The sequence below is a fragment of the Sus scrofa genome, chromosome 14, assembly GCF_000003025.6.
Source record: "Sus scrofa isolate TJ Tabasco breed Duroc chromosome 14, Sscrofa11.1, whole genome shotgun sequence".
Classification (NCBI taxonomy): domain Eukaryota; kingdom Metazoa; phylum Chordata; class Mammalia; order Artiodactyla; family Suidae; genus Sus; species Sus scrofa.
The window spans coordinates 39,444,944-39,466,319 of NC_010456.5; the positions used below are offsets into that span (position 1 = coordinate 39,444,944).

Consider the following 21,376-nt stretch of genomic DNA (forward strand, 5'->3'; position numbering starts at 1 on the left):
GTATTTACACAAAAGAAAAGAAAGCATAGATTCTTATGTGAAGGTTTGTAACAGCTTTAGCTAGGTAAGTCTAAACAAGAAGCAATTCAAATGCCCATTGGCAAGTAAAGGGATAACACACTGTGGTATATCCATACAATGGAATTCTACTCAGCACTGAAAAGGACTGAACTACTGATATATCTTCAGCAACATGGAGGAATCTTTTTTTTTTTGCTTTTTGGGGCTGCACCTGTGCATATGGAAGTTCCCAGGCTAGGGGTTGAATCAGCTACAGCAGCCAGCCTACGCCACAGCCACAGCAATGCCAAATCTGAGCCACATCTGCAACCTACACCAGAGCTCGTGGCAACACCAGATCACTGACCCACTAGCGAGGCCAGGGATCAAACCCGCATTCTCATGGATGCACGTTGGATTCGTTTCTGCTGCACCATGACGGGAACTCCATCACAGAGGAATCTTAGCATACTTGCATTGAGTGAGAGAAGCCAGAGCCCCCTTAAAGGTACACACTGAATGACTGTATTTACATAAATCTCTAGAAGATGCAAACTAATTTCTAGTGAAAGAAAGCAAAGAAGTAATCACTTGGATTACCAATAGGAAGGAGGAAGCTTCACAGGGGTATACATATGGCCAAACTTACCAATTCATACGCTTTAAATATGTGCCATGTTTTATATGTCACATATATCCCACTAAAGCTATCTTTAAAAACATTGATTAGAGGGGAAGGACTTCAGGATTTCTCTAGAGCAGTGTGCTGTCCAGTTGAGCTTTGTGTGGTGATGAAAATTTGATCTTTGTTGCTCAGTGCCATTGGCCATGGCCAAGTGTCACTGTTGAGCATTCTCGGTATGGCCAGTGTGACCAAGAAATTGAAGTTGACGTTGTATTTCATTTAGATTCGATTTAAATGGCCGCATTTGACTAAGTAGCTCCCATATTGGAGAGCACAGTGTTGTAAAGAATAAGAGGACTCTACAACAGCTCTGTGGAGGGTATAGGAGTTTGTATTCCACAACCTTGGACCATGAAGTCCTTGAGAGTTCAATAGCAGCAGAGAAGAGGGCCTTCAAGGGCACTTTTCTTTAGTAAAAGTTATGGTAAAAAGTAGGCACATAGATTCATGGGATTTTCAAAGGTGACATTTAGATATCAACAAAAGGAAACTTTAGAGGACAGTTCCTGTGGGATTTGGAAAATGGCCAATCTTAAAGTTCCTTTGCAATATCTTTTTTTCCCCTGAAGAATTATAAATGAAAGTTAACAAGGTCTTCTCATGATATGAATTGGGCTTCCCCCTTGAAAAAGGCAAATGTATTTTCTAACAAAGCAAAAAGAACCTTAAATATAGGAATTTTTCACATGTTTCTGGAGAGTTCCCATTGTGGCTCAGTGATAACGAACCTGACTAGTAGCCATGAGGACGCAGGTTCGATCCCTGGCCTTGCTCAGTGGGTTAAGGATCCAGTGTTGCTGTGAGCTGTTGGTGTAGGTCGCAGATGTGGCTCAGATCTGGCGTTGCTGTGGCTATGATATAGGTCAGCAACTACAGCTCCAATTTGACCCCTAGCCTGGGAACTTCCATATGCTGTGGGTGCGGCCTTAAAAAAAAAAAAAAAAAAAAGACAGAAAAAATGTTTCTGGCTATAATGCCATATAGCATGTTGTGAGAAATTAAAGCAAAATGTAACTTCTTGTATTGTATGGTATATACATTTTCCTTTCCTTGCTGTTAAGCTCAATCACTTTCTCTTTGTCTGGTTTTAGAATGCTGGAAGAGAAGGAGGAGCCTGGCTTTCTCACTGGTCTAAAAATCCCTGCTCCCTGGGCTGCTGGGAAGACTGTGGAAACAGTTCACCCTGTCAGAGACAACTATAAATTTAAAGAAACTGTCCATATCCCCGGAGCTCGCTGCCTGTATCTTAGATTTGACAGCAGATGCTCTTCACAATATGATTATGACAAAGTAAGCAAGAACTGGTCTAGTATTGGTTTCACCCCTAATATGCTGATTTCTTAGATGCTTCTTATTTTTCTTTGCTGCTGGTCACCATTCTTGACTTATTTCTGTCTGCAGATATCTCTTAGGAGAACTTTCCTAAGATAATGCCTTGAAGGGTAGTGACTGGGGGAGTCAGATCCAGCACCTCTGCGGTCTAAGAACAGTGTTTTAATGACATGTTGAAAGTGGACGTTTGTAAGCTTTCAAAAGTCTAGATCCAAGTCAAGGAAACTTTGCTTTCTATGCTGTGTATCATTTGCCCTCCCTCTGTGCTTGGAATGCCTGTGGATGTGGGTGTCCATTCATCTAGAATGGTCTTTCTGCCCAATTCTTGGGGCTTCTCATGTATCTTTTGGGAGAAGATGGCCTTTTAGAAGGGTTGCAGGTATGCCTACGGTCTGGTTTATATTTATTTAAATTATTTGTTCTTTGCCACTACCTCAGGGCCCCCATAGATTTTGAGGAAGTGTAGTTTCCAACCTAGTGGCTTAACAATTTTAAGTAAAAGGAAGGGTTTCAGGGGTTGAAGTATTTTCTACTGTCTCTAATTGTTGCATTGTAAACTATCATGTTGAACTTAGGAAAGGCTAATGAATTTGTGACATGTAACATATAAGAACAACTGAAGGCTTGTCTGATAGCACTGTATGTACAAAGGATTATCTTTATGTTAGTTATCTGTTGTCTTTCTCTGTGAACTATATGAGAGCAAATGGTCTTAAATCCCATCAAGGGAGATTTTTAGGTTAAAAATAGAGAACTTCTTAACTGTATATACTTAGATGGTGAAACACATTCCTGGGCAAATTATAGAATCCTCTTTCCCATTATTTTTTAGGATAGTGAAGATTCCCAGATGTCTGCAGGGGTTTAAGACTGGCCCCTCAAACTCACCTTAGCTGGAAGCTGGAAGCAAGAGAATTTAGAAAATAGTTTGGTGGGCCTTTCAAAAAATATATCTCCTGGCATCCGTCTGTCCCACTTTATAGCTCCTAGCAGTAGCTACCCCCATTTCCTGCATTCAAATTATATGATTGTTTAAATTGGAAATGGAAGAGGTTGCCATTTTAGCTGGTCTCATTTTATTTCTCCTTTAAAAAACAGTAACTTGCATCTTCTGATATAAGCTAACCTCCACCTGCAGAAGACATTAGTGTTATATGTGGAGGCACAGGGAGGCTTACTGCATGGATGAAAGTAACCTTTACTTTTCCAGTGGTCTCTGGCTGGTGTCCCCCAAAAGTGCAAAGGGTAAGAAAACACAAAATGGTTAAGCATCCAGGGCTAAAATTGCAGCTTTTAGATCCAAACTGAGCTCAGAGGTGGTCAGAGTGCATGTTATAAGATGGAATTTGGTATTTACAGAAGCCAGAGCCTTAGTCTTCCTATGAAAGAATAACCAGATAACCTTGAAATGTTTTTCCTTCATATTAGTTGGTTAATTGGATGTAAATGAATAACCTTTATTGAATAAAAATACTGATACATGAAAACTGACCCAAGAAGAAGCAGCCCCCTTTCTTGCCCAAATTTATGTCATTTTCTTTTATATCATTAGGCAACATTCTAAGACTATATGGCTTGTTTTCAATTTGTTGCATTTTAAAATTCCTCCCTCATTGAGGTTTTTTGTTTTTTAGTTTTTGTTTTTTGGGTTTTTTTTTGGCTTTTTTGTTGTTGTATTATATATAACCGTCTTCCTATCTGTATTTGCTTAGTTTATTAATTTGGGGGAGGATCTAAGGGGGTAAACTGTCCCTGTTATTAATGGGCTATATGTTATTAAGATGAAAATAGCTGTTTTTAAAAATATGTGTAATAGCCGAGTATAATTATTTTAATGTGAAGTCCCCAAAGCCAGTTAAATTGTGGTAATATTTGTTACTACTCTGCGGCTGCCCTGTAAATACCAATGGCTGACTGTATCTAACTAGTATCTAAAAAAAAAAAAAAAAAAAAAAAAAAACTTAAAAAAATAAAAAATAAAAACCAGGAAATACTAGTTTTAGTATAATGACACCAGTGCCTGGTTATAAATGTATTTTTAAACAAACATTTTTTGCAGCCTTTTTATTTGTAGATGTTGTTTTTGTTTTTCTTTTACAGTCTAACAGTCTATTTTCTGTTTTGAAGTTGGTGATATACGCGGGGCCTAACACAAACAGTAGGAAGGTTGCTGAGTATGGAGGCAATACACTGGGATATGGCAGCCGTAGTGTCTTAGGAACTGGTTGGCCGAAGGACTTGGTGAAGGTATGGTATCCAGGCACATTCGCTTCCTAGAAAAGAAAATGAACTTGCATTCCTCATGGGCCCAAGTATTAACTAGAATGCTAGGAAAAAACTTGCCACAAGGGCTTTGGTTGAAGTGGGGCTACCATGCTAGGCTTGTAAACCACTACTTTGTTCAGAATGACCCTCCTTTTACTTGGAGGCATCAGATCTCCCTCTGCTCCAGAATTTGTACCTGATCCATAGGTTACTCCATGGACTGAGGTTGTCACAGCATTTCTTTCTCTGTCTGTTAAAAGGACTGCTAGTTCTTCCCACTCGCTTCTTCTCTAGACTCCCTTACGATGAGAATCCTAGAACCACTGAACCATTGTAGTTTTCCAATGTGGATTCAGTGCTTTCAAATGAATTTGGGCCTTTGGAGCAAAAATAATGATCCGTTCTCAAACTGATGAGATTGGACCATGCTTTGTAAGGTGGGCCCCTGAACTATAACATATCTACCTAGAATATGAATATAAACTGAAATGCCCACGAAAACCTGAAAACCTCTCCGAAGACTGCTCCCGACACCTTTATCTCACACACAGTTATGTACCCTTTTTAATTCAGCCTTTGGCAGCAGGTTACCTCCAGAGGTATCGTTCAGATGCATCCAAATCTAGATAAACACAATGCCTTTTTTTTTTTTGGCCTTTTCTAGGGCCGCTCCCGAAGCATATGGAGGTTCCCAGGCTAGGGGTCCAATTGGAGCTGTAGCCGCCGACCTACACCACAGCAACAGCAACGTGGGATCCGAGCTGAGTCTGTGACCTAGCTCACAGCAACACCGGATCCCCAACCCACTGAGCAAGGCCAGGGGTCGAAGCCGCAACCTCATGGCTCCTAGTCGGATTCGTTAACCACTGCACCACGACGGGAACTCCTAAACACAATACTTTTAATTGTTCTCTGATTCCCTGTATTTTGTTTCCTACTCATAGTGTTGGTTCTACAAGACAGAGTGAGGTCTTTTAGCACTCGCTCTGTGTTCTTCAAGATACTGTTTGCTTGTCTACCTTACTGGCACAAGTGAGGTGGTGAAGTGGAGAGGGGGCGGGCAGAAATAGTAGAAATCTGAGGAATCTATTGAAATTATGCTCGAGATTTGATCTTTACTCTGATCCCACTATTGGGCAATCACAGCCCATTTCACAGATGCCTCGTTCCCAAAGCCACGTGGTCAGGAGAGACACCTGAAAGGTTGGTGTCCAGATGAGAGGGGATGGAATTTGAATCAAAAAAACAAGTGAGAAAAGGAATGCAGTATTGAAAGTAACTCTCTGAAATTCATTGCTCTCTTGAAAATTGTGTCTTGTTTTTAAAGTGCATTTTCCCCCTTAAATTTTAAGGTGGAAGGAGATACAGTCACCTTCTCCTTTGAAATGAGAAGTGGCCGTGAACACAACACTCCTGATAAAGCTATGTGGGGCTTTGCTTGCACAGTTCGCGCTCAGGTACTTGAATCTAACCACTGCTGTGGACATAATGTACTTTTTCCTGTCTGCCTTGGTTACATACATCATATTTGCCCTGGAAACAGGGCACAATATGAGCTACTGTTTCATCCATCTCTTCCATTTGACAGTAGTAGACTACTAATAGAAGTAGTAGTTATATGGAATAAAACTAGCTGGGACCTAAAATCAATACAGCACCACAGAGAGAATCCCTTGCTTCAAAGCCTGGAGAGATGATCTGCCTCCAGCATCTTTCCAGAGGTGAGGAAGACTTGAACACCTGATAGAAGTAAGCAGTTGGATTCTGGGCTTTAAGAGGAGCAGGATCAGATTATTTTCATTCTGTTCCCAGAGGCTCTTCTTGCTAGTCTAGATCTGTCTCTGCTTAATTACTTGTGTTATACTCTGTGTTTAGGTTTAATCTACTCCTTTTAGCAGTGCCAGTTACTTTTCTCCAGGAGTCTATTTAAATAAATTCTTCTCCTACCTAGGAAAAGAGAAAGAGAGAGTAGTAGGACTTCTACTAACCCCTCTAGTTGCCTGATTTGTAAAAGGTATTTTAGACTTGGAGGTTGCTTGCATCGAGATTCTCTAAAGTGGAGTTATCTGCTAGCATGTAAGCTCCAAGGGCAGTCATCTTTATCTTGTTCTCTGCTTTATCTCAGGCACCTAGAACAGTGGCTGGTATTACAGTAGGCACTTGGTAAATTATTTATTGAATGAATTCAGCATCTTCGTTCGAGCTCAGGATGGAGGTGACAAAATAGTGAGTTATACCTGGATAGGTCCAGCGGAGAGGAAGTATCCAAAAAAAATCTTGCATGTGATTCATGCTATTTCTAATATGAAGACTTATTAGCTGTTCTCTCTCCAGAATTGTGTTGAGACTTCCCTCTGTTGTCATTGAAGTGCCACCATCTACCTAGTCATGGTGTTGGGTGCTGTCTGTGTCCTGTAGCAGTGATGCTTGGGCTGCTCTGTAAGCCCCTGTGCTTGGGGACAGTGCAGGGTGCTACGGCACAGGTGAGGCGCTGGGCCGTGTAACTGACCAGTGCGGTTTGCCCCTGTCTGCATTGTAGGAATCCTCGGAGGATGTGTCGGGAGGCTTACCTTTTCTGGTAGACCTGGCTTTAGGTCTATCTGTGTTAGCTTGTTCCATGTTAAGAATCCTATACAACGGACCAGAAATTACCAAAGAAGAAGAAGCCTGTCAGGAGCTCTTGCGGTCTAAACTTTTACAAAGGTAACCAAAGGGCTCAAATTGGAGGAATTTTGCTCACAAAGGAGAAAGGATTTTATGTGGGAAACTGCTTTTCTGTTTCCCAGCTGATCATGCCTCTGTCAGTCCTGGGAGTATTCTCATTGTGTCTAAGAAATAATATAAAAATGCCACCAAAGTGCCTCGTGGCCCTTACTTTACTACATTTGAAATTACAGGCTTGAATTGCATAAGCTTTTCTCCAACCCAGATATTGTATAATTAAAGGATCCCCAAAAGGATGGGAAGATGGACAATAAAGCAAACATAGCAAAACGTTTATTGTAGAATCTTGGCTGTGGGTATGTGAGTGTTAACCATGTCATTCTTGCCACTTTTCTATAATATTTTAAAGTTTTCACACAGTAAAATGCCGAGGAGGAGCTAGAGTCCCATAGATGTGGTTTCATATTACACTCATCATTTTTCTCTAGCCTCTGGAGAAGGTTTGGTGAATAAATACTTAAGATGTAATGCGATCCTTCGTATATTTGATATATCTGCAAACTTTTAAGTAGCTTTCCAGACAGAAGAGGAAGTAAAGAATCTCTTTTCTTCATGTTCAGGTGCCAGTGGCAGGTGGAGGCCAATGGCGTGATCTCCCCTGCCCTTACTCCAAGCCCTTCTCCACTGCCTCTGACCATCGAGGAAGACAGAGAATTCACTTACCCCTCTGATGTCCTTGTGCCTCCCGTGGGAAACTACTTTGACCTGCCCCGGATCAGGCTGCCTCCAGGAATCATGATAAAGCTCAGGGAAATTTCTGGGCGTGCTAGACCTCAATTTAGACCAAGTATAAAGTATGTTGCTATTTAGCATTCTATTTTCCCAATGAAAAAAAATGTTCTAACAAGTGAAGGGGATAGGTTTCTTGTATCTAGCCCATGGACCTTTTAATTTTACATTTCCTTATAATGACTGTTAACCAAGTACTCTGGGGAGTACCCCCAGGTGGTATTCCAGGCCAGCGGGTTTCAAAGTGTGGGCCTCCAGTCAGCAGCATTAGTATCACCTGAGAACTTGTTCGTTCTTGGGCCCCATTTCACACCTTCCGAACTAGAACCTCTGAAGATGGGGCCAGGTAGTCTGTGTGTTTTGACAAATTTTCCATATGATTCTGATGCATTGCTAACATTTGACAAATTCTAGGTTTTTCTCAAATTCTAGGTTTTGACCTTTGCTGAAGGTAATCATCAACTTTGGTTTCCACAGAGTCTAGAGATATTTCTTTGTTTTGATGCATAGAGACATGGTGACAGTCTTTAATCTAGAATGTGAGGTCTTGCAGTTATAAATGTCTTTGTGGTATTCTTGCTTAAAGTCAAGTTGATTTTTTTAGGCCTCTGCTCTGCCTTCTGAAGCAAGATTGGCCATTTCAGAGAGAAAAATTTAAAGAATAGATGAAATTTAATGTGAAAAAATGAAGATGCACCACTGTTTTCAGCACAACATCCATGCACACAAAATGCCACAAGCCGTAATACTGCATAAAATTAATTGGCAAATAAATGACGCCAAAGATCTTTTATGAGACTTAAGCTTATGCCAGCTCTAATATAACTCAGGCTCAAAATATACAAATCATAGGAAATGAAGTCTCTTTAGTTTTGATTTGCAGTTTCATCAGCCAATGTCAGTTTTATCAGTTTAATGCAATAAATTATTGCCAACTTATTGTGAAAGCCATCATTATTGTTCATGCCTTTTATTGTAATAAAGAACATGTGGTAAATACTTAACATACTTAAATCTAAAACCTGTGTTCTTCCATCCATAAAATACAGTGTTGGTGAGTTGAGAACATGGCATATGCCTGACTAGTTTCCTTTATAATCATAGAGAAGTAATTCAGCCAGATGTGATGGAGGAAATGGTGGTATCATGTGTTATTAAGCACTTGAACTTGGTTGATGCACTGCAGTCCCTAATAAATTTCCAGTATCAAGAGGAACATGCTGAGGAATATGATTTGTTGTGTAAAATCATGGGAGAGACATTTAAGAAGCTCAATGCCATGGAGAGACAGCTTCAGGTCAGTAAAAGTGAAAACATTTAGATGTCTCTTATAACTGTTGGAAATAACTTCTTTCCTAGAAATGTAATGTTTTAATCACTTTTAATGTTTTAAAAGTGATTTGAATTTTAAAAAAGACTATTGCAACTAAAACTTCTGAATTTAGGTTGCATTTGTTTTTATATTGCATCTAGTTTCACATTATTTTATATTTTAATATGTCAGAGCGTTGCAGAATTGGAACAGAAATGGCAAAGTGAGGTGGATGATGCCATACAGGGGAAACTGGAGAACAACATGCCTTTCTTCTATGACTACCATTTTAATGAGGTCAGCAAGTCATATGACTTATCACTGGGGTATTGCTATTTATAGTGTATAGTGTGTGTAGAGATAAAATAATGTCACTTCTTAATTGTTGCATACCTCAAAACATACCTATTATTTAAAAAGGGTTAAATACAGTTGGTAAAATTGACATGTCAATAATATAAAAAATAGTTACTCATTAAGTTGTTTAACTAATACTTTATAAAGTATTTATCATTATCAAATTCTGCTTTCAAGTCTTAAAATACAAATAAAAGGCTAAGTTACAAGTACCGAATAAATCCCCAAATGTAGTCAATGCCCCCCCGCCCTTTTTTTTTTTTTTTGCTTCTTAGGGCCGCACCCAAGGCAATATGAAAGTTCCCAGGCTAGGGATCGAATCAGAGATACACCTGCCAGCCTTCGCCACAGCCATAGCCACAGCAGTGCGGGATCCGAGCCGCATCTGTGATCTACACCCCAACTCATGGCAACACCGGATCCTGGACCATTCGTTTCTGCTGTGACGGGAACTCCCAGTTAATGCCATTTTTAATCATTAAAATATCAAATAATAACTTAGAAATGTGCTTCTGGCGTAGAAATATAAACCAAAGGTGGTGGGTTTTTTCCCCTGAACTTTTCTGTTCTCTTTAATATGTACAGTAAAACTCAGTTTTTGCAGATCCTGCATACCATCTTTTCTTGATTTTTCCTTCTTTAGAACAAAATGAAAGAACTAGAACTTTTGTGTTCAATGAAGGAAGTCTCCTTTGATGGAAATGATCTTGAAAACATGGTCCTATCTCTGAGGTTAGTGATGTTAGTAACTATGTAAAGCTCACTTATCTCTTGATACTCAAAACAAAATGTGAAGATCTTGTCTTTTAGCAGATTGTTTTTTAAAATGTTGTGCATTCACTAAATATTTCAGAATTGGAACTCATTTGGTAATTTGGAAATTTTGATGTTAACCTTCAGAAGTTAGCATATAGGCACTTAAAACTAGGCCAAAAGAACTAAAACCAGCCCCAGTTTTTAGCACTGCTCATCTCGGATGGGGAAGACAGGCAGTATTTATCGCGTTGCTTTTGCTTAGTTTCCCCTCTATCTTCTCACATCCTTTGTAATTAAAACAGTTTGGTTTTGGTAAACTAGAGAACGACTAAGTGCATATCAGTCTTTCTTTGTAGGGAGAAGTTCCTACAAGAAGTGAATTCTCTTATTCAGAAACCCTCACACCCACTGGCTAAAACAAAGACATTGGTGAAGAGTTTAATGAACCGAGCTGAGCTGTTGCTGCACGTCACCATTGCTGCTCAGTCTGGTCTCACAAGAAGCATCTCGGGGACCCCTGCAGAAACCCCAGGTACTGCTGACAGCCAGCCCTGGAGGGCTTTCTGCTAGTCTGTTCATAAAACGTACATCAGCTACTTAAAAAAAAAAAATCGCTCTTCTGTACTCATAGAAAAGAAAAATAAGGAAAGTTTAGCCTTTTTTATTTTATCTTTTACTTTTTCCAGCCAAGAAATAATTTTCATTGAATTCATGTAATGTTTTGTGAGTCATCTGAACATTAGGGATGCCTCCTTGCCTGCCTTGTTCAGTTTTTGGGGGGAGCATCTAAGGAACCCAAAAACATGTCATCTTTTTTAAACCAGTGCCTCTTATTTTTATTTTCATTGTTTATTAAAATATAGTTGATTTATAATATGCCAATTTCTGCTGTGCAGCAAAGTGACTCAGTCATACACGTTTATACATTCCCTTTCTTATATCATCCCCCATCATGGTCTGTCCCAAGAGACCAGATAGAGTTCCATGTGCTGTACAGTAGAACCTCACTGCTTATTCATTCTAAATGTAATGGTTTGCATCTCCCAACCCCAAACTTCCAGTCCATCCCCCTCCTCCCCCATCTTGGCAACCACAAGTCTGTTCTCTATGTCTGTGAGTCCGTTTTTGTTTTGTAGATAGGTTCATTTTAGTGCCCCTTTTATTTTTAATGGCTTGTCTTGTCATTTTCACAGTAACATACAATTAGTCAATATTGTGAATCTTGTGATGTATCATATTTTCCTCTACTTGAAGCTGAGTTTGCATTTCATATTTAGTAATTTTGTGGCACTGTCTAGGATGAATTTCCACTATTAATTTTTTTTCCTGGTCACAGGGTAATTGTTAGTCTGAAATGCATTTCTCAGGGAAATCAAGGAGACCTCTTAGTGAAGCCAGTTCTACAACACTGGTCAGAGCCCTGAGAGCAAGTGTTAATTATCTTGAGAGAACAAGCCATAAACATGCTTTTAAAATGAAAGAAGAACTCCATGTTATCTATCCTCATTACTCAGTGGACACTATGGAGCAAGTGAACTGGTTTTCATCCCAGATGATTGCCAGGGCACTTTTCACTTAGGAGGGAAGTCTAGGACGACTCTGTCTAGGAAGTCTAGGTCAGATTTCTGACCCCAGTAATAGGGTCCACCCCTCTGAGAACATCAAGAAAGTGAGCCAGGGGTGTAGTATGATCATAGCCAAGCTGGTCTGCTACACTACATCCCTGGCTGCATTAGCCTGTGTTCGTTAAAGGTCCCATAAGATACTTAACCACTCAGTAAGCTTGGGGATGCTTTCAAAGAGGCTCTTGGCATCAGAGATGATGAACCAATAGTTTCCTAGAGACAACATCTTCAAAAATGGTAATCTTTTATTTTATTTGTTTTTGTTTTTAGGGCCGCACCTGCAGCATATGGAGGTTCCCATGCTAGGGGTTGAATCAGAGCTACAGCTGCCAGCCTACACCACAGCCACAGCAATGCCAGATCCTTAACCCACTGAGCAAGGCCAGGGATCGAACCTGCATCCTCGTGGATACTAGTCGGATTCATTTCCTCTGAGCCATGGCAGGAACTCCCACAAATTATAATTTTTTTTAGATGGAAGCTGTCTAACCATTCTTAAGACAGATTCAAAATGACTTTGGCTTTCTTAACATCTCTTTTTTTTTTTTTTTTTAGCTGATCTTCACATGTAGAAGATCTTTGTCTTATTCCATTAAAGTGTTCTTTTATAAAACGACTATTTCCCTGGATAGGAGTATATATCTTATAGGAAGGGCCAGATTCCAGCTCAAGTGTGATATTTACTCAACTATGATCAAAGCAGGGATATCACCAAATGGCAGTAAGTCACCCAAATGAATCAGGATTAAAGGCCATCTCTGAAAAAAATGGATCTGGATTTATTTAAGATTTTTTGCTTCCAGAAAGTTCTGTATCTTCTTTTGCTTTTCAGAATCCTTATATTAAAGTTAACATTGATAGTTTATGAAATTAAATGAGTTTTTAGCCTTTCTTTGGAAACCCAATTTAATAAAGAGTTTAGTATTTCAAACTAAAGGAAGTTTTAACCTCAATATTCTATATTTGAAGTTTGTTTATTTATTCTTCCATTTTTTTGTTTGTTTCTTTTTCTTTTTAGGGCCAGACCCGAGGCATATGGAAGTTCCCAAACTAGGGGCGAATTGGAGCTGCAGCTGCTGGCCTACACCACAGCCACCACAGCAATGCCAGAGCCAAGCCACATCTATGACCTATACCACAGCTCACAGCAACACTGGATCCTTAACCTGTGATCAGGGTCAGGGATTGAACCCTCATCTTCATGGATCCTACTCTGGTTCATTACTGCTGAGTCACAATGGGAACTTCTGATGTTTTAAACCTTAATATTCAAAGTTTTAGAAAATTGACCTGCAGTTCCTTTTGAGGCTCAGTGGATTAAGAACCCAACGTAGTCTCCATAAGGATATGGGTTCAATCCCTAGCCTTGCTGACTAGGTTAAGGATCTTGCCTTGCCACAAGCTGCAGTGCAGGTCGCAGATGCAGCTTGGATGTGGCATTGCCCTGGCTTGGTGTAGTCCAACAGCTGTAGCTCCAATTCGACTCCTAGCCTGGGAACTTCCATATACCTCAAGTGTGGCCTTATTTAAAAAAAAAATTTTTTTTTTTTTTACCTAAAATTATCTGTGTGCTAAGCTAGATAGTTTAGGGGTTGATGTCATGGAAAGTGAAGATTCTCTTAGTTGGGTAGTTACTTTTCGGTATTGCTGTCATCCTGACAAATAAGGTAGCAGATATGTCCAACCTTTGTCTTCCTTTCTGTTCCAGCTTGTAAATCAGCCTCTGAAACAAAGGTGATATCTCATGCCGTGCGGCAGCCTGTTTTTCTTCGTAGCATGTCAGCTCCTTCTGACCTGGAAATGATTGGTAATGAAGATTTGGAATTTACTAGAGCAAATCAGAGGTAAATGGCTAATGGCCAAGGTTGGATTCCCACACACAGGCTGAACGCATCCATCACAGCACACTCCCTGAGTGGTTTCTTATTTTGCTATAGGCGGCGCCACGTGACCAGCCACCGCAGCAGCTCCTTTACGCTCCTGCAGTCATTGGCTATCGAGGACAGCCGGGACAAGCCCACCTACAGTGTCCTGCTGGGACAGCTCTTTGCTTTCATCGGCACCAACCCTGACCAAGCTGTAAGTCATGTTTTGCAACTACAGATGAAACAGCATGGGGGTCGTGTGACAGCGGGAGTCAGGGGTACTTCTTTCTCATGCATTTCAGGTGTCCAGCAGCAGCTTTCTTTTGGCCGCACAGACAAGGTGGCGGCGGGGAAACACTCGCAAGCAGGCCCTGGTGCACATGCGGGAGTTGCTGACGGCTGCTGTGCGAGTCGGGGGAGTGACTCATCTTGTGGGTCCAGTGACTATGGTCCTGCAAGGAGGACCCAGGTCAGTGGTTTCTGTTAGTTTATACTGTCCTGTCTGGAATGGGCCAAAGCCATTCCAAAGAGTCTTCTTGGGGCCAAATCATAGATGGTGGTATTTTTCCTAAAATAATGTATTTTTATAAAACTGGTGCATGGTTTAATAAGTTCAGCACATATAACAGAAAGTAAAAGTTCTCTTTACTCAAAATCGCCCTTCCTAAATTCCACTCTGTTCATTAAGAGCTTGTTTTATCAATCACACACACAAATAGCTATTTCATTCTCTTTGTACACTTAAGTGTGTATGTGTATGTTTTTTTAACAAAACTCAGTTCAGATTATATTATATATGCCTTACTGTAATCAGTTGTTTTCCTCAATTTATCTTGCATAGCTCTATCTTTTCATGTTAATATATATAGATCTGCTTTATAGCTCTAAAGGACTTCATGGACCTCCTTTGTATGGATGGCTTTATGTTATTTAACTCATCCCATACTGATGGACACATAGGTTCATTCATTCCCTCTTTCTCTTTTTCACACTCTCTCTTTCCTTTCTTCCATCCTTCCTTTCTTCCTTTCTGTTTTGTTTAGCTTTTGCATTAATAATAGTGCTATAGTCAACCTCCTTATACCTGTATCTTTTGTATATTTTTGTGCTTATTTTTACTGAATCCTATTTCTAAAAATATAATTATAGATGCTAACTTTGAAGAAGGGTTTATAACTTTACTTGGGAGGAGTTTTTCTATACTAGTTCCCTGCTAGTTTTCAAAGATAGTCAGATAGAAATAGAAAAGGCATTCTCTACTAGTACTGGACTGGAACTACTGGAGACTGCCTGTCCCTCGTGACAACTCTGAGGAATTCTGGCCCAAAAGCAGAGGGCAATGGCTGGAGGAAAATGTGTTAACTCAGAGATAACGTGAATACCTTGAGAAATTTCTGTGTCAGTCAGGAGAGGCCAGCTTATTCTTTGGAAACAAACAACTCCAAAATCTCAGTGATTTCAAAAGCATAATTTTAGTTCTTGCCCATGTCTATTGTAGGTCCATCTTGGCTCATGATAATTAGAAAAAGCTAGGACAGAGGAGGAGACCACCGTCTTGAAAGGGGGCTGTCAGGCCCCGTGTCAGAGCTCTGGCTCACTGGCCAGACTAAATCTCATGCCCACCCAACTGCAGGGGAGACCAGAAGGCCTAAGGAGTAACATTAATGACCACCACGGCATACTTCAGAATAAGAATTGTTTTTCTGTGACGTTGGCAACTGTATTCCTTTTTCCTTCATTGCATTACACTTCCCTCATGACATTATTAATGCCACATGCCAGACACCTTTAAAAAAGCAGAAAATCCCAAAGTATAAAATAAAAGTCACCGGTAAACCCAGTGTCTTAAAATAAAACCTCTTAATGTTTTAGTGTATTTGTTCAGTCTTTAGTCTCACTGTAGCTATCTTCTATAGTATTTTTAGTGCTTGTATAGCCCTGTCTCATATTCCTAAACTTTTTTTTTTTTTTTTTAAGGGCCTTACCTGCAGCATATAGAAGTTCCTGGGCTACAGGTCAAATCAGAGCTGCAGCGGCCGGCCTACACCACAGCCACAGCAATGTGGGATCCAGGCCGTTTCTGCGACCTATACCACAGCTCATAGCAGTGCCAGATCGTTAACCCACTGAGCGAGGGTGGGGATCTAACCCATATCCTCATGTAGACTAGTCAGGTTCTTAACCCCTTGAGCCACAATGAGTACTCCACATTCCTGAGCCTTTTTAAAGCCAGTTTCCTATTTTTAAAACTTAGCTTTTATTTATTTATTTTTGCTATTATAAACAATATTGTTATTTATCTTTGTAGATAAATCTGATAGTTCCGATTTTCAACTAGTATTAATTGCTATACAACCTATTCCAGTTTGTGTTTTAACATCGGCAAAGTCTTATTTCCCAACCAGATTCTCATGTTCTGCTAATAATTGGAGTATGAACTTGAAAAGAATACTTTGCTAATCTCTTTGTGTCTTGGTTTTCTCATTAGTATTTGCATTTACAGTATTCAGGGGATCTTGTAGGCATGTCTCAAATAAATGGTTTCATTATTAAATAAGTTTGGGAAATGTTGCTCAGTAATACAAAGGACTTAAACCTTAAGGCTCTGTGTAGTCCTGGAGTGGGAAACCCTGCTTACCTTTACCAAACCTAGGAGTTCCCCAGACTTCCTCCTGAGTGTGGGCCCTGTCCTTGAGGCGCACTCAGAAATCCTGCCCAACAGCCTTCTGGGGTCCTGCAGTTTGGGAAACACTCATCTCCCCAAGATTCCTCTGGATGAATCCAGAACTGGATGCTCTTGGGTTTCTCAGAAGAACGCACCTGCTCTTGTATTCACTATTCTTGACATAGTTCAGGAAGCCTGAGCTTTGGTTCTGTTTCCTAGAATTGAAGAACTAACTTGTGGTGGGATGGTCGAGCAAGTCCAGGAAGCCTTTGGCGAGACCATGACCTCTGTTGTGTCTTTGTGCGCTCGCTACCCTATTGCGTGTGCAAATAGCATTGGGCTCTTGTGTACCATACCTTACACCAGGTAAGTGAGGAAATGCTTTTTATTGTATATAAATTGTATATTGTATAAATGCTTTTTATTGTATATAAATTGTATATTGTATGTAAATTACCACAATGTAATTGATTAAACAAATATTTTTAATTTATAAAATTGGATTTTTGGGTTTTGATTATCCAGTGACACTATCACTTGATTAAATGAGCTTATCTTCTGACAGGAGTGACTACAGTCACTGACAGAGCTACTGTGTAAATTCCTTATTGTTGAGTTCCTACATGATCAGAAGAGGATCCCCATTAGAGATTATGTTGCATTGTCAAAATGGAGAGGATCAAAGTAAAGGAAAAGGTCTCATGGAAGTTAAATACTGGGCAAAATTTTTTGCATATGCACACTTATTTCTTAGTTACTAGATTAATAGTTTGAAGATGTCAAGCGTTCATGAAGTCATTCTTTCAGTTAATTCCCCTTATGATAAAATATGTAATTTTTTTCTCTTATGTAACCTGCTGTTGATTCCATGGATTTTTTACTTTGCTGTTCTGTATGAACTAACCAGAACTTAAAGTTCATTATTTATGAAGGAAATCCTCATTCTAAAAAATTTCTGTCTTCAGCGATACATGGTGGTATCCTAAGTTGCGGACAGAGAACTATACTGGCATGTTTTATGCCCCTTTGATAACCTGACTTTTAAGTGAGAGGTGCCTAACGGCAGCTCAGTTACATTTCTTTTGTTTAACCCTTTGTGCCTGGCCCAGGAGTGAAGAGAAGTGCCTGGTACGCAGTGGCCTTGTTCAGCTCATGGATCGACTGTGTAGCTTGAGCAGTCAGACCGAGTCCAGCTCCAGTGAGAAACAAACCAAGAAGCAGAAGGTGGCCACCATGGCCTGGGCAGCCTTCCAGGTGCTTGCCAACCGCTGCGTCGAATGGGAAAAAGAAGAAGGTAGGAAGCAGGGTTCCTTTCTAGAGCTCATTGATTTCTTCCGTGGATGTTTGTTTATTAAGTATCCGTGCCGGATAGGGGAAAGAAAAGCTATATTAAACCACATAATGAGCTTGGCTTGATCAGTTATGATTTCACGGGAGCCTCTCCATCAGCACAGTTCTATGAAAATGTACCACTACACTGTGACGTTAAACAATATCCTAACCTGGAGGACATTATGCTAAAGTGAAAGCTAGACACAGAAAGACAAATACTGCAATGATCTCACTTCTATGTGGAGTCTAAAAAAGCCAAACTCATGGGAACAGAGAGTAGAACAGTGGTTGCCAGGGCTAGGGGGCAGGAGAAAATGGGGAGATGTCGGTCTAAGGGACAAACTTTCAGTTAAAAGATGAATAAGTTTTGGAGGTCCAATGTGCAGCATTGTGATTATTATACACTGGAAAGTGGCTGAGAGAGTAAACCTTATCTTCTCACCATCCCCCCACCAAACACACTCACAGAAAGGTAACCATGTGAGATGATGGATGTATTAACTAACTTGATTGTGGTAATCATTTCATAATGTATATACATATTAAATTGTCACATTGTATACATTAAAAAATTCCTGTTGGGCATTCCCATTGTGGCTCAGTGGTAATGATCCCAGCTAGTATCTATAAAAGATGCTATGGCCTCACTCAGTGGGTTAAAGGATCTGACATTGCCTAAAGCTGCAGTGTAGCCCGAAAATGAGGCTCAGATCTGGCGTTGCCATGGCTGTGATGTAGGCCAGCAGCTGTAGCTCCGAATTGACCCCTAGCCTGGGAACCTCCATGCTGTGGGTGCGGCCCTAAAAAGACAAGAAAAAAAATTCTTGTTATACAATCTGAATATATACAATTTTTATTTGCTAATTATACCTCAGCAAAGCTGAGTGGGGTGGGGAGGAGCGAGAACCATCTGAAGGAGTAGAGTAGCCTCAGGAAACTGAGAACATCTTTCATTTCCTTTTTGTCAGCACTGCTAATAGTGTCCAAATAAATATTTTTATGTTGATTTTTCAGTTGCACTTTTTTTATCAGTTGCACTTTTGAAGTGCTATTTCCAAATTATATTTTCAGTCACCAGTCCAATTTAAAAAGTAACTCGGAATTCTCTGGTGGCCTAGCAATGACAGTGCTGGCCAAGAATGACAAAAAAAAAAAAAAAAAAAAAGAATGTCTTTGCCCAACATTGAATCTTTTTCAAGTTATGATTACCTTCTTTATATGCAGTTGTTATCTAGTAAGGAGCTATCAATTGGATGGCTAATGAGATACTGAGCAGTTTAAAGAGAAATTGGGTAAGGGAAGGGCTTTAATGCAGATCCACCATGCCCTCCTGGGGTTTTCACAGTGCTTTGTGTTTCTTGAACTCTGCAGGTGGCTCCACAGAAGCTGTGCACTCAGGTCTGGCCCGTCAGGTGTCCAGCCTTCTCACTAACCATCTTGCCCGAGCGACTGAATGCTGTGGCAACCAGGCTGCTGGGAACGATGCTCTCCAGGATGTCTTAAGCCTCCTCAATGATCTCTCAAGGTATGGAAGGCCCAGCTGGAGCTGGAGCGGTGGGGTGGCTTTTCCTCTTAAGTGGTTGGGGTTCCTTTGGGTGGCAGTTGTCTTTAGAAACATCTAAATTCTAGGCCATTGTGACGTGCTCCTGCCTAAGAGCTTATTAGTAGAGACTAAAGTCCATGAAAAATAACGTTTAGTTCCAAAGTGCAAAAATCATTTAGATGGGAGTTCCTGTCGTGGCTCAGTGGTTAACGAATCTAAGAACCATGAGGTTGCGGGTTCGATCCCTGGCCTTGCTCAGTGGGTTGAGGATCCAGCGTTGCCGTGAGCTGTGGTGTAAGTCGCAGATGTGGCTCGGATCCTGCGTTGCTGTGGATGTGGTGTAGGCTGGCGGCTACAGCTCTGATTGGACCCCTGGCCTGGGAACCTCCATATGCTGTGGAAGCAGCCCAAGAAATGGCAAAAAGACAAAAAAAAAAAAAAATCGTTTAGGTGAATATCTATATCATAAAATAATATATATTATTTGCTTCAGTACTTTGAAGGCAACAGCTGCTAGCCCTTTGAGCCAATACAGTTGCATTCAGTACCCTCAAAATCTTTACCTTCATTATAGCAAGATTAAAGAGTAATCAGCCAAGACCTATAATTAATTTGCTTTCTCACGCTGTGTTTTTAAAAGAAGATCTTCTGTGGAGTTTCATGCATGTGCGAGCTGTGAGGCCCAGAAAAGCTTGTCCACAGAAGGCTGCTTATTCTTTGGTTTCTGTTGAAATGGAACAGATTCAGCTGTGGCAGGTCCCAGACTGTTGAGGCCTGTCCAACATTGTATGAGCTTTTTGGTCTTGAAGCACTCCTTAAAAAGGAATAAAAGACTAAACTAAAAGTCTCCTAGTTTGGGTTTCTAAGTCTTGGTGCTCTGTGAATCTTGCTAAACTATAGGATCTCAAGTAGATAAATATCAGGGATCAGAAAATATTAAAAAAATATTTTTTTAATTTTATTTTTGTCTTTTGTCTTTGTAGGGCCGCACCCGCGGCATATGGAGGTTCCCAGGCTAGGGGTCAAATTGTGCCACAGCCCCAGCAGCACAGGATCTGAGCAGCGTCGGCATATGGAGGTTCCCAGGCTAGGGGTCAAATTGTGCCACAGCCCCAGCAGCACAGGATCTGAGCAGCGTCTGCGACTTACACTACAGCTCACGGCAACGCTGGATCCTTAACCCACTGAGCAAAAAATATTTTAAAACATTATTAATTATGAGCCTTCATCACATGTTTTCAAAAAGCCTTAATTCTCCTTCATAAAAACATCTTACCAAATCTATGTCTTCCTCATGAAATCTGGAGTCACCAGTTTGTTTCACCTCATTTAGGGAAGTCTTGCTTCTGAATTTCTGTAGATCAACATTCTCAGCATTGTACACCTTTTCTTCCTCCTTTTGCAGAAGTCACATAGGCAAAGCCATCCTAAGCCAGCCAGCCTGTGTGTCCAAACTCCTCTCCTTGCTGCTTGACCAACGCCCATCCCCAAAGCTGGTTCTTATCATTCTTCAGCTGTGCCGGGCGGCCCTCCCACTCATGAGCGTAGAAGACTGTGGGAACGTGGAGCTCCCACCCTGGAGCTACTCTGTCCCCTCCCTAAACAGCGAACAAGAGGATCCTAGTGACCCAGCATCCAAGATTGCCTCACTGCTCTTAGCCAAGCTGGCAGATTACGTGGTCCCTGGTGAGTAGCCTCCTGGATGGGAGGGTGGCACTGAGGCACTCGCTTCCTATGTCCAGTCAGAATGAGCTTTGCCCTTTTTACACATGAGCTGTGCTTCCAGTGATAAAAGGGAGACAGAAGGGAGAAGGGACAGAGCAAGAGAGAGGGAGGAAGAGAGGTTCCAAGACCGGTGCTGTCCCTCTACAGGGGAGCTGCACAAACAACATGGCAATTTTTTTGTTTGCTTAAAGGATGTCAGACAGTCCTTTCTCCAACTGCTTCTGAACCGGACACCACATTGACAAAAACCAGTCCCAAGAATTCCTTAAAAGGAGATAAAGATCCTGGAGAAGAGAGCGAAGCAGTGGATGGCAAGCTCTCGATCTTTATCCACAAGCGGGAAGACCAGTCATCCCATGAAGTTCTCCAGCCATTACTAAGGTGATGATTGCACTACCTACATGCCGTCAAGCCCCAGGCCTGTTGCAGGCACTGTGCTGAGTAAGCCTCTTACTGATAGG

The 21,376-nt window shown here is 40.9% G+C and overlaps 1 protein-coding gene across 6 annotated transcripts in view; it reads left to right on the forward strand.

The window, feature by feature from the left end:
* HECTD4 (HECT domain E3 ubiquitin protein ligase 4) overlaps positions 1-21,376 on the forward strand; it is a 211,227-nt gene that overhangs the window by 118,249 nt on the left and 71,602 nt on the right. For 4 of the 6 annotated variants that reach the window (XM_005657322.3, XM_005657323.3, XM_005657324.3 and 1 more), the window contains exons 21-37: positions 1,777-1,975; positions 4,118-4,264; positions 5,635-5,739; positions 6,822-6,985; positions 7,567-7,800; positions 8,840-9,032; positions 9,240-9,344; positions 10,048-10,136; positions 10,517-10,692; positions 13,494-13,629; positions 13,723-13,864; positions 13,953-14,119; positions 16,535-16,681; positions 17,425-17,609; positions 19,019-19,172; positions 20,596-20,876; positions 21,107-21,296. In XM_005657322.3, coding sequence (XP_005657379.1) covers positions 1,777-1,975; positions 4,118-4,264; positions 5,635-5,739; positions 6,822-6,985; positions 7,567-7,800; positions 8,840-9,032; positions 9,240-9,344; positions 10,048-10,136; positions 10,517-10,692; positions 13,494-13,629; positions 13,723-13,864; positions 13,953-14,119; positions 16,535-16,681; positions 17,425-17,609; positions 19,019-19,172; positions 20,596-20,876; positions 21,107-21,296 — 2,814 coding nt within the window. The remainder of the gene's footprint in view (positions 1-1,776; positions 1,976-4,117; positions 4,265-5,634; positions 5,740-6,821; positions 6,986-7,566; positions 7,801-8,839; positions 9,033-9,239; positions 9,345-10,047; positions 10,137-10,516; positions 10,693-13,493; positions 13,630-13,722; positions 13,865-13,952; positions 14,120-16,534; positions 16,682-17,424; positions 17,610-19,018; positions 19,173-20,595; positions 20,877-21,106; positions 21,297-21,376) is intronic. The other 2 variants (XM_013990365.2, XM_005657325.3) reach the window with 1 other exon arrangement.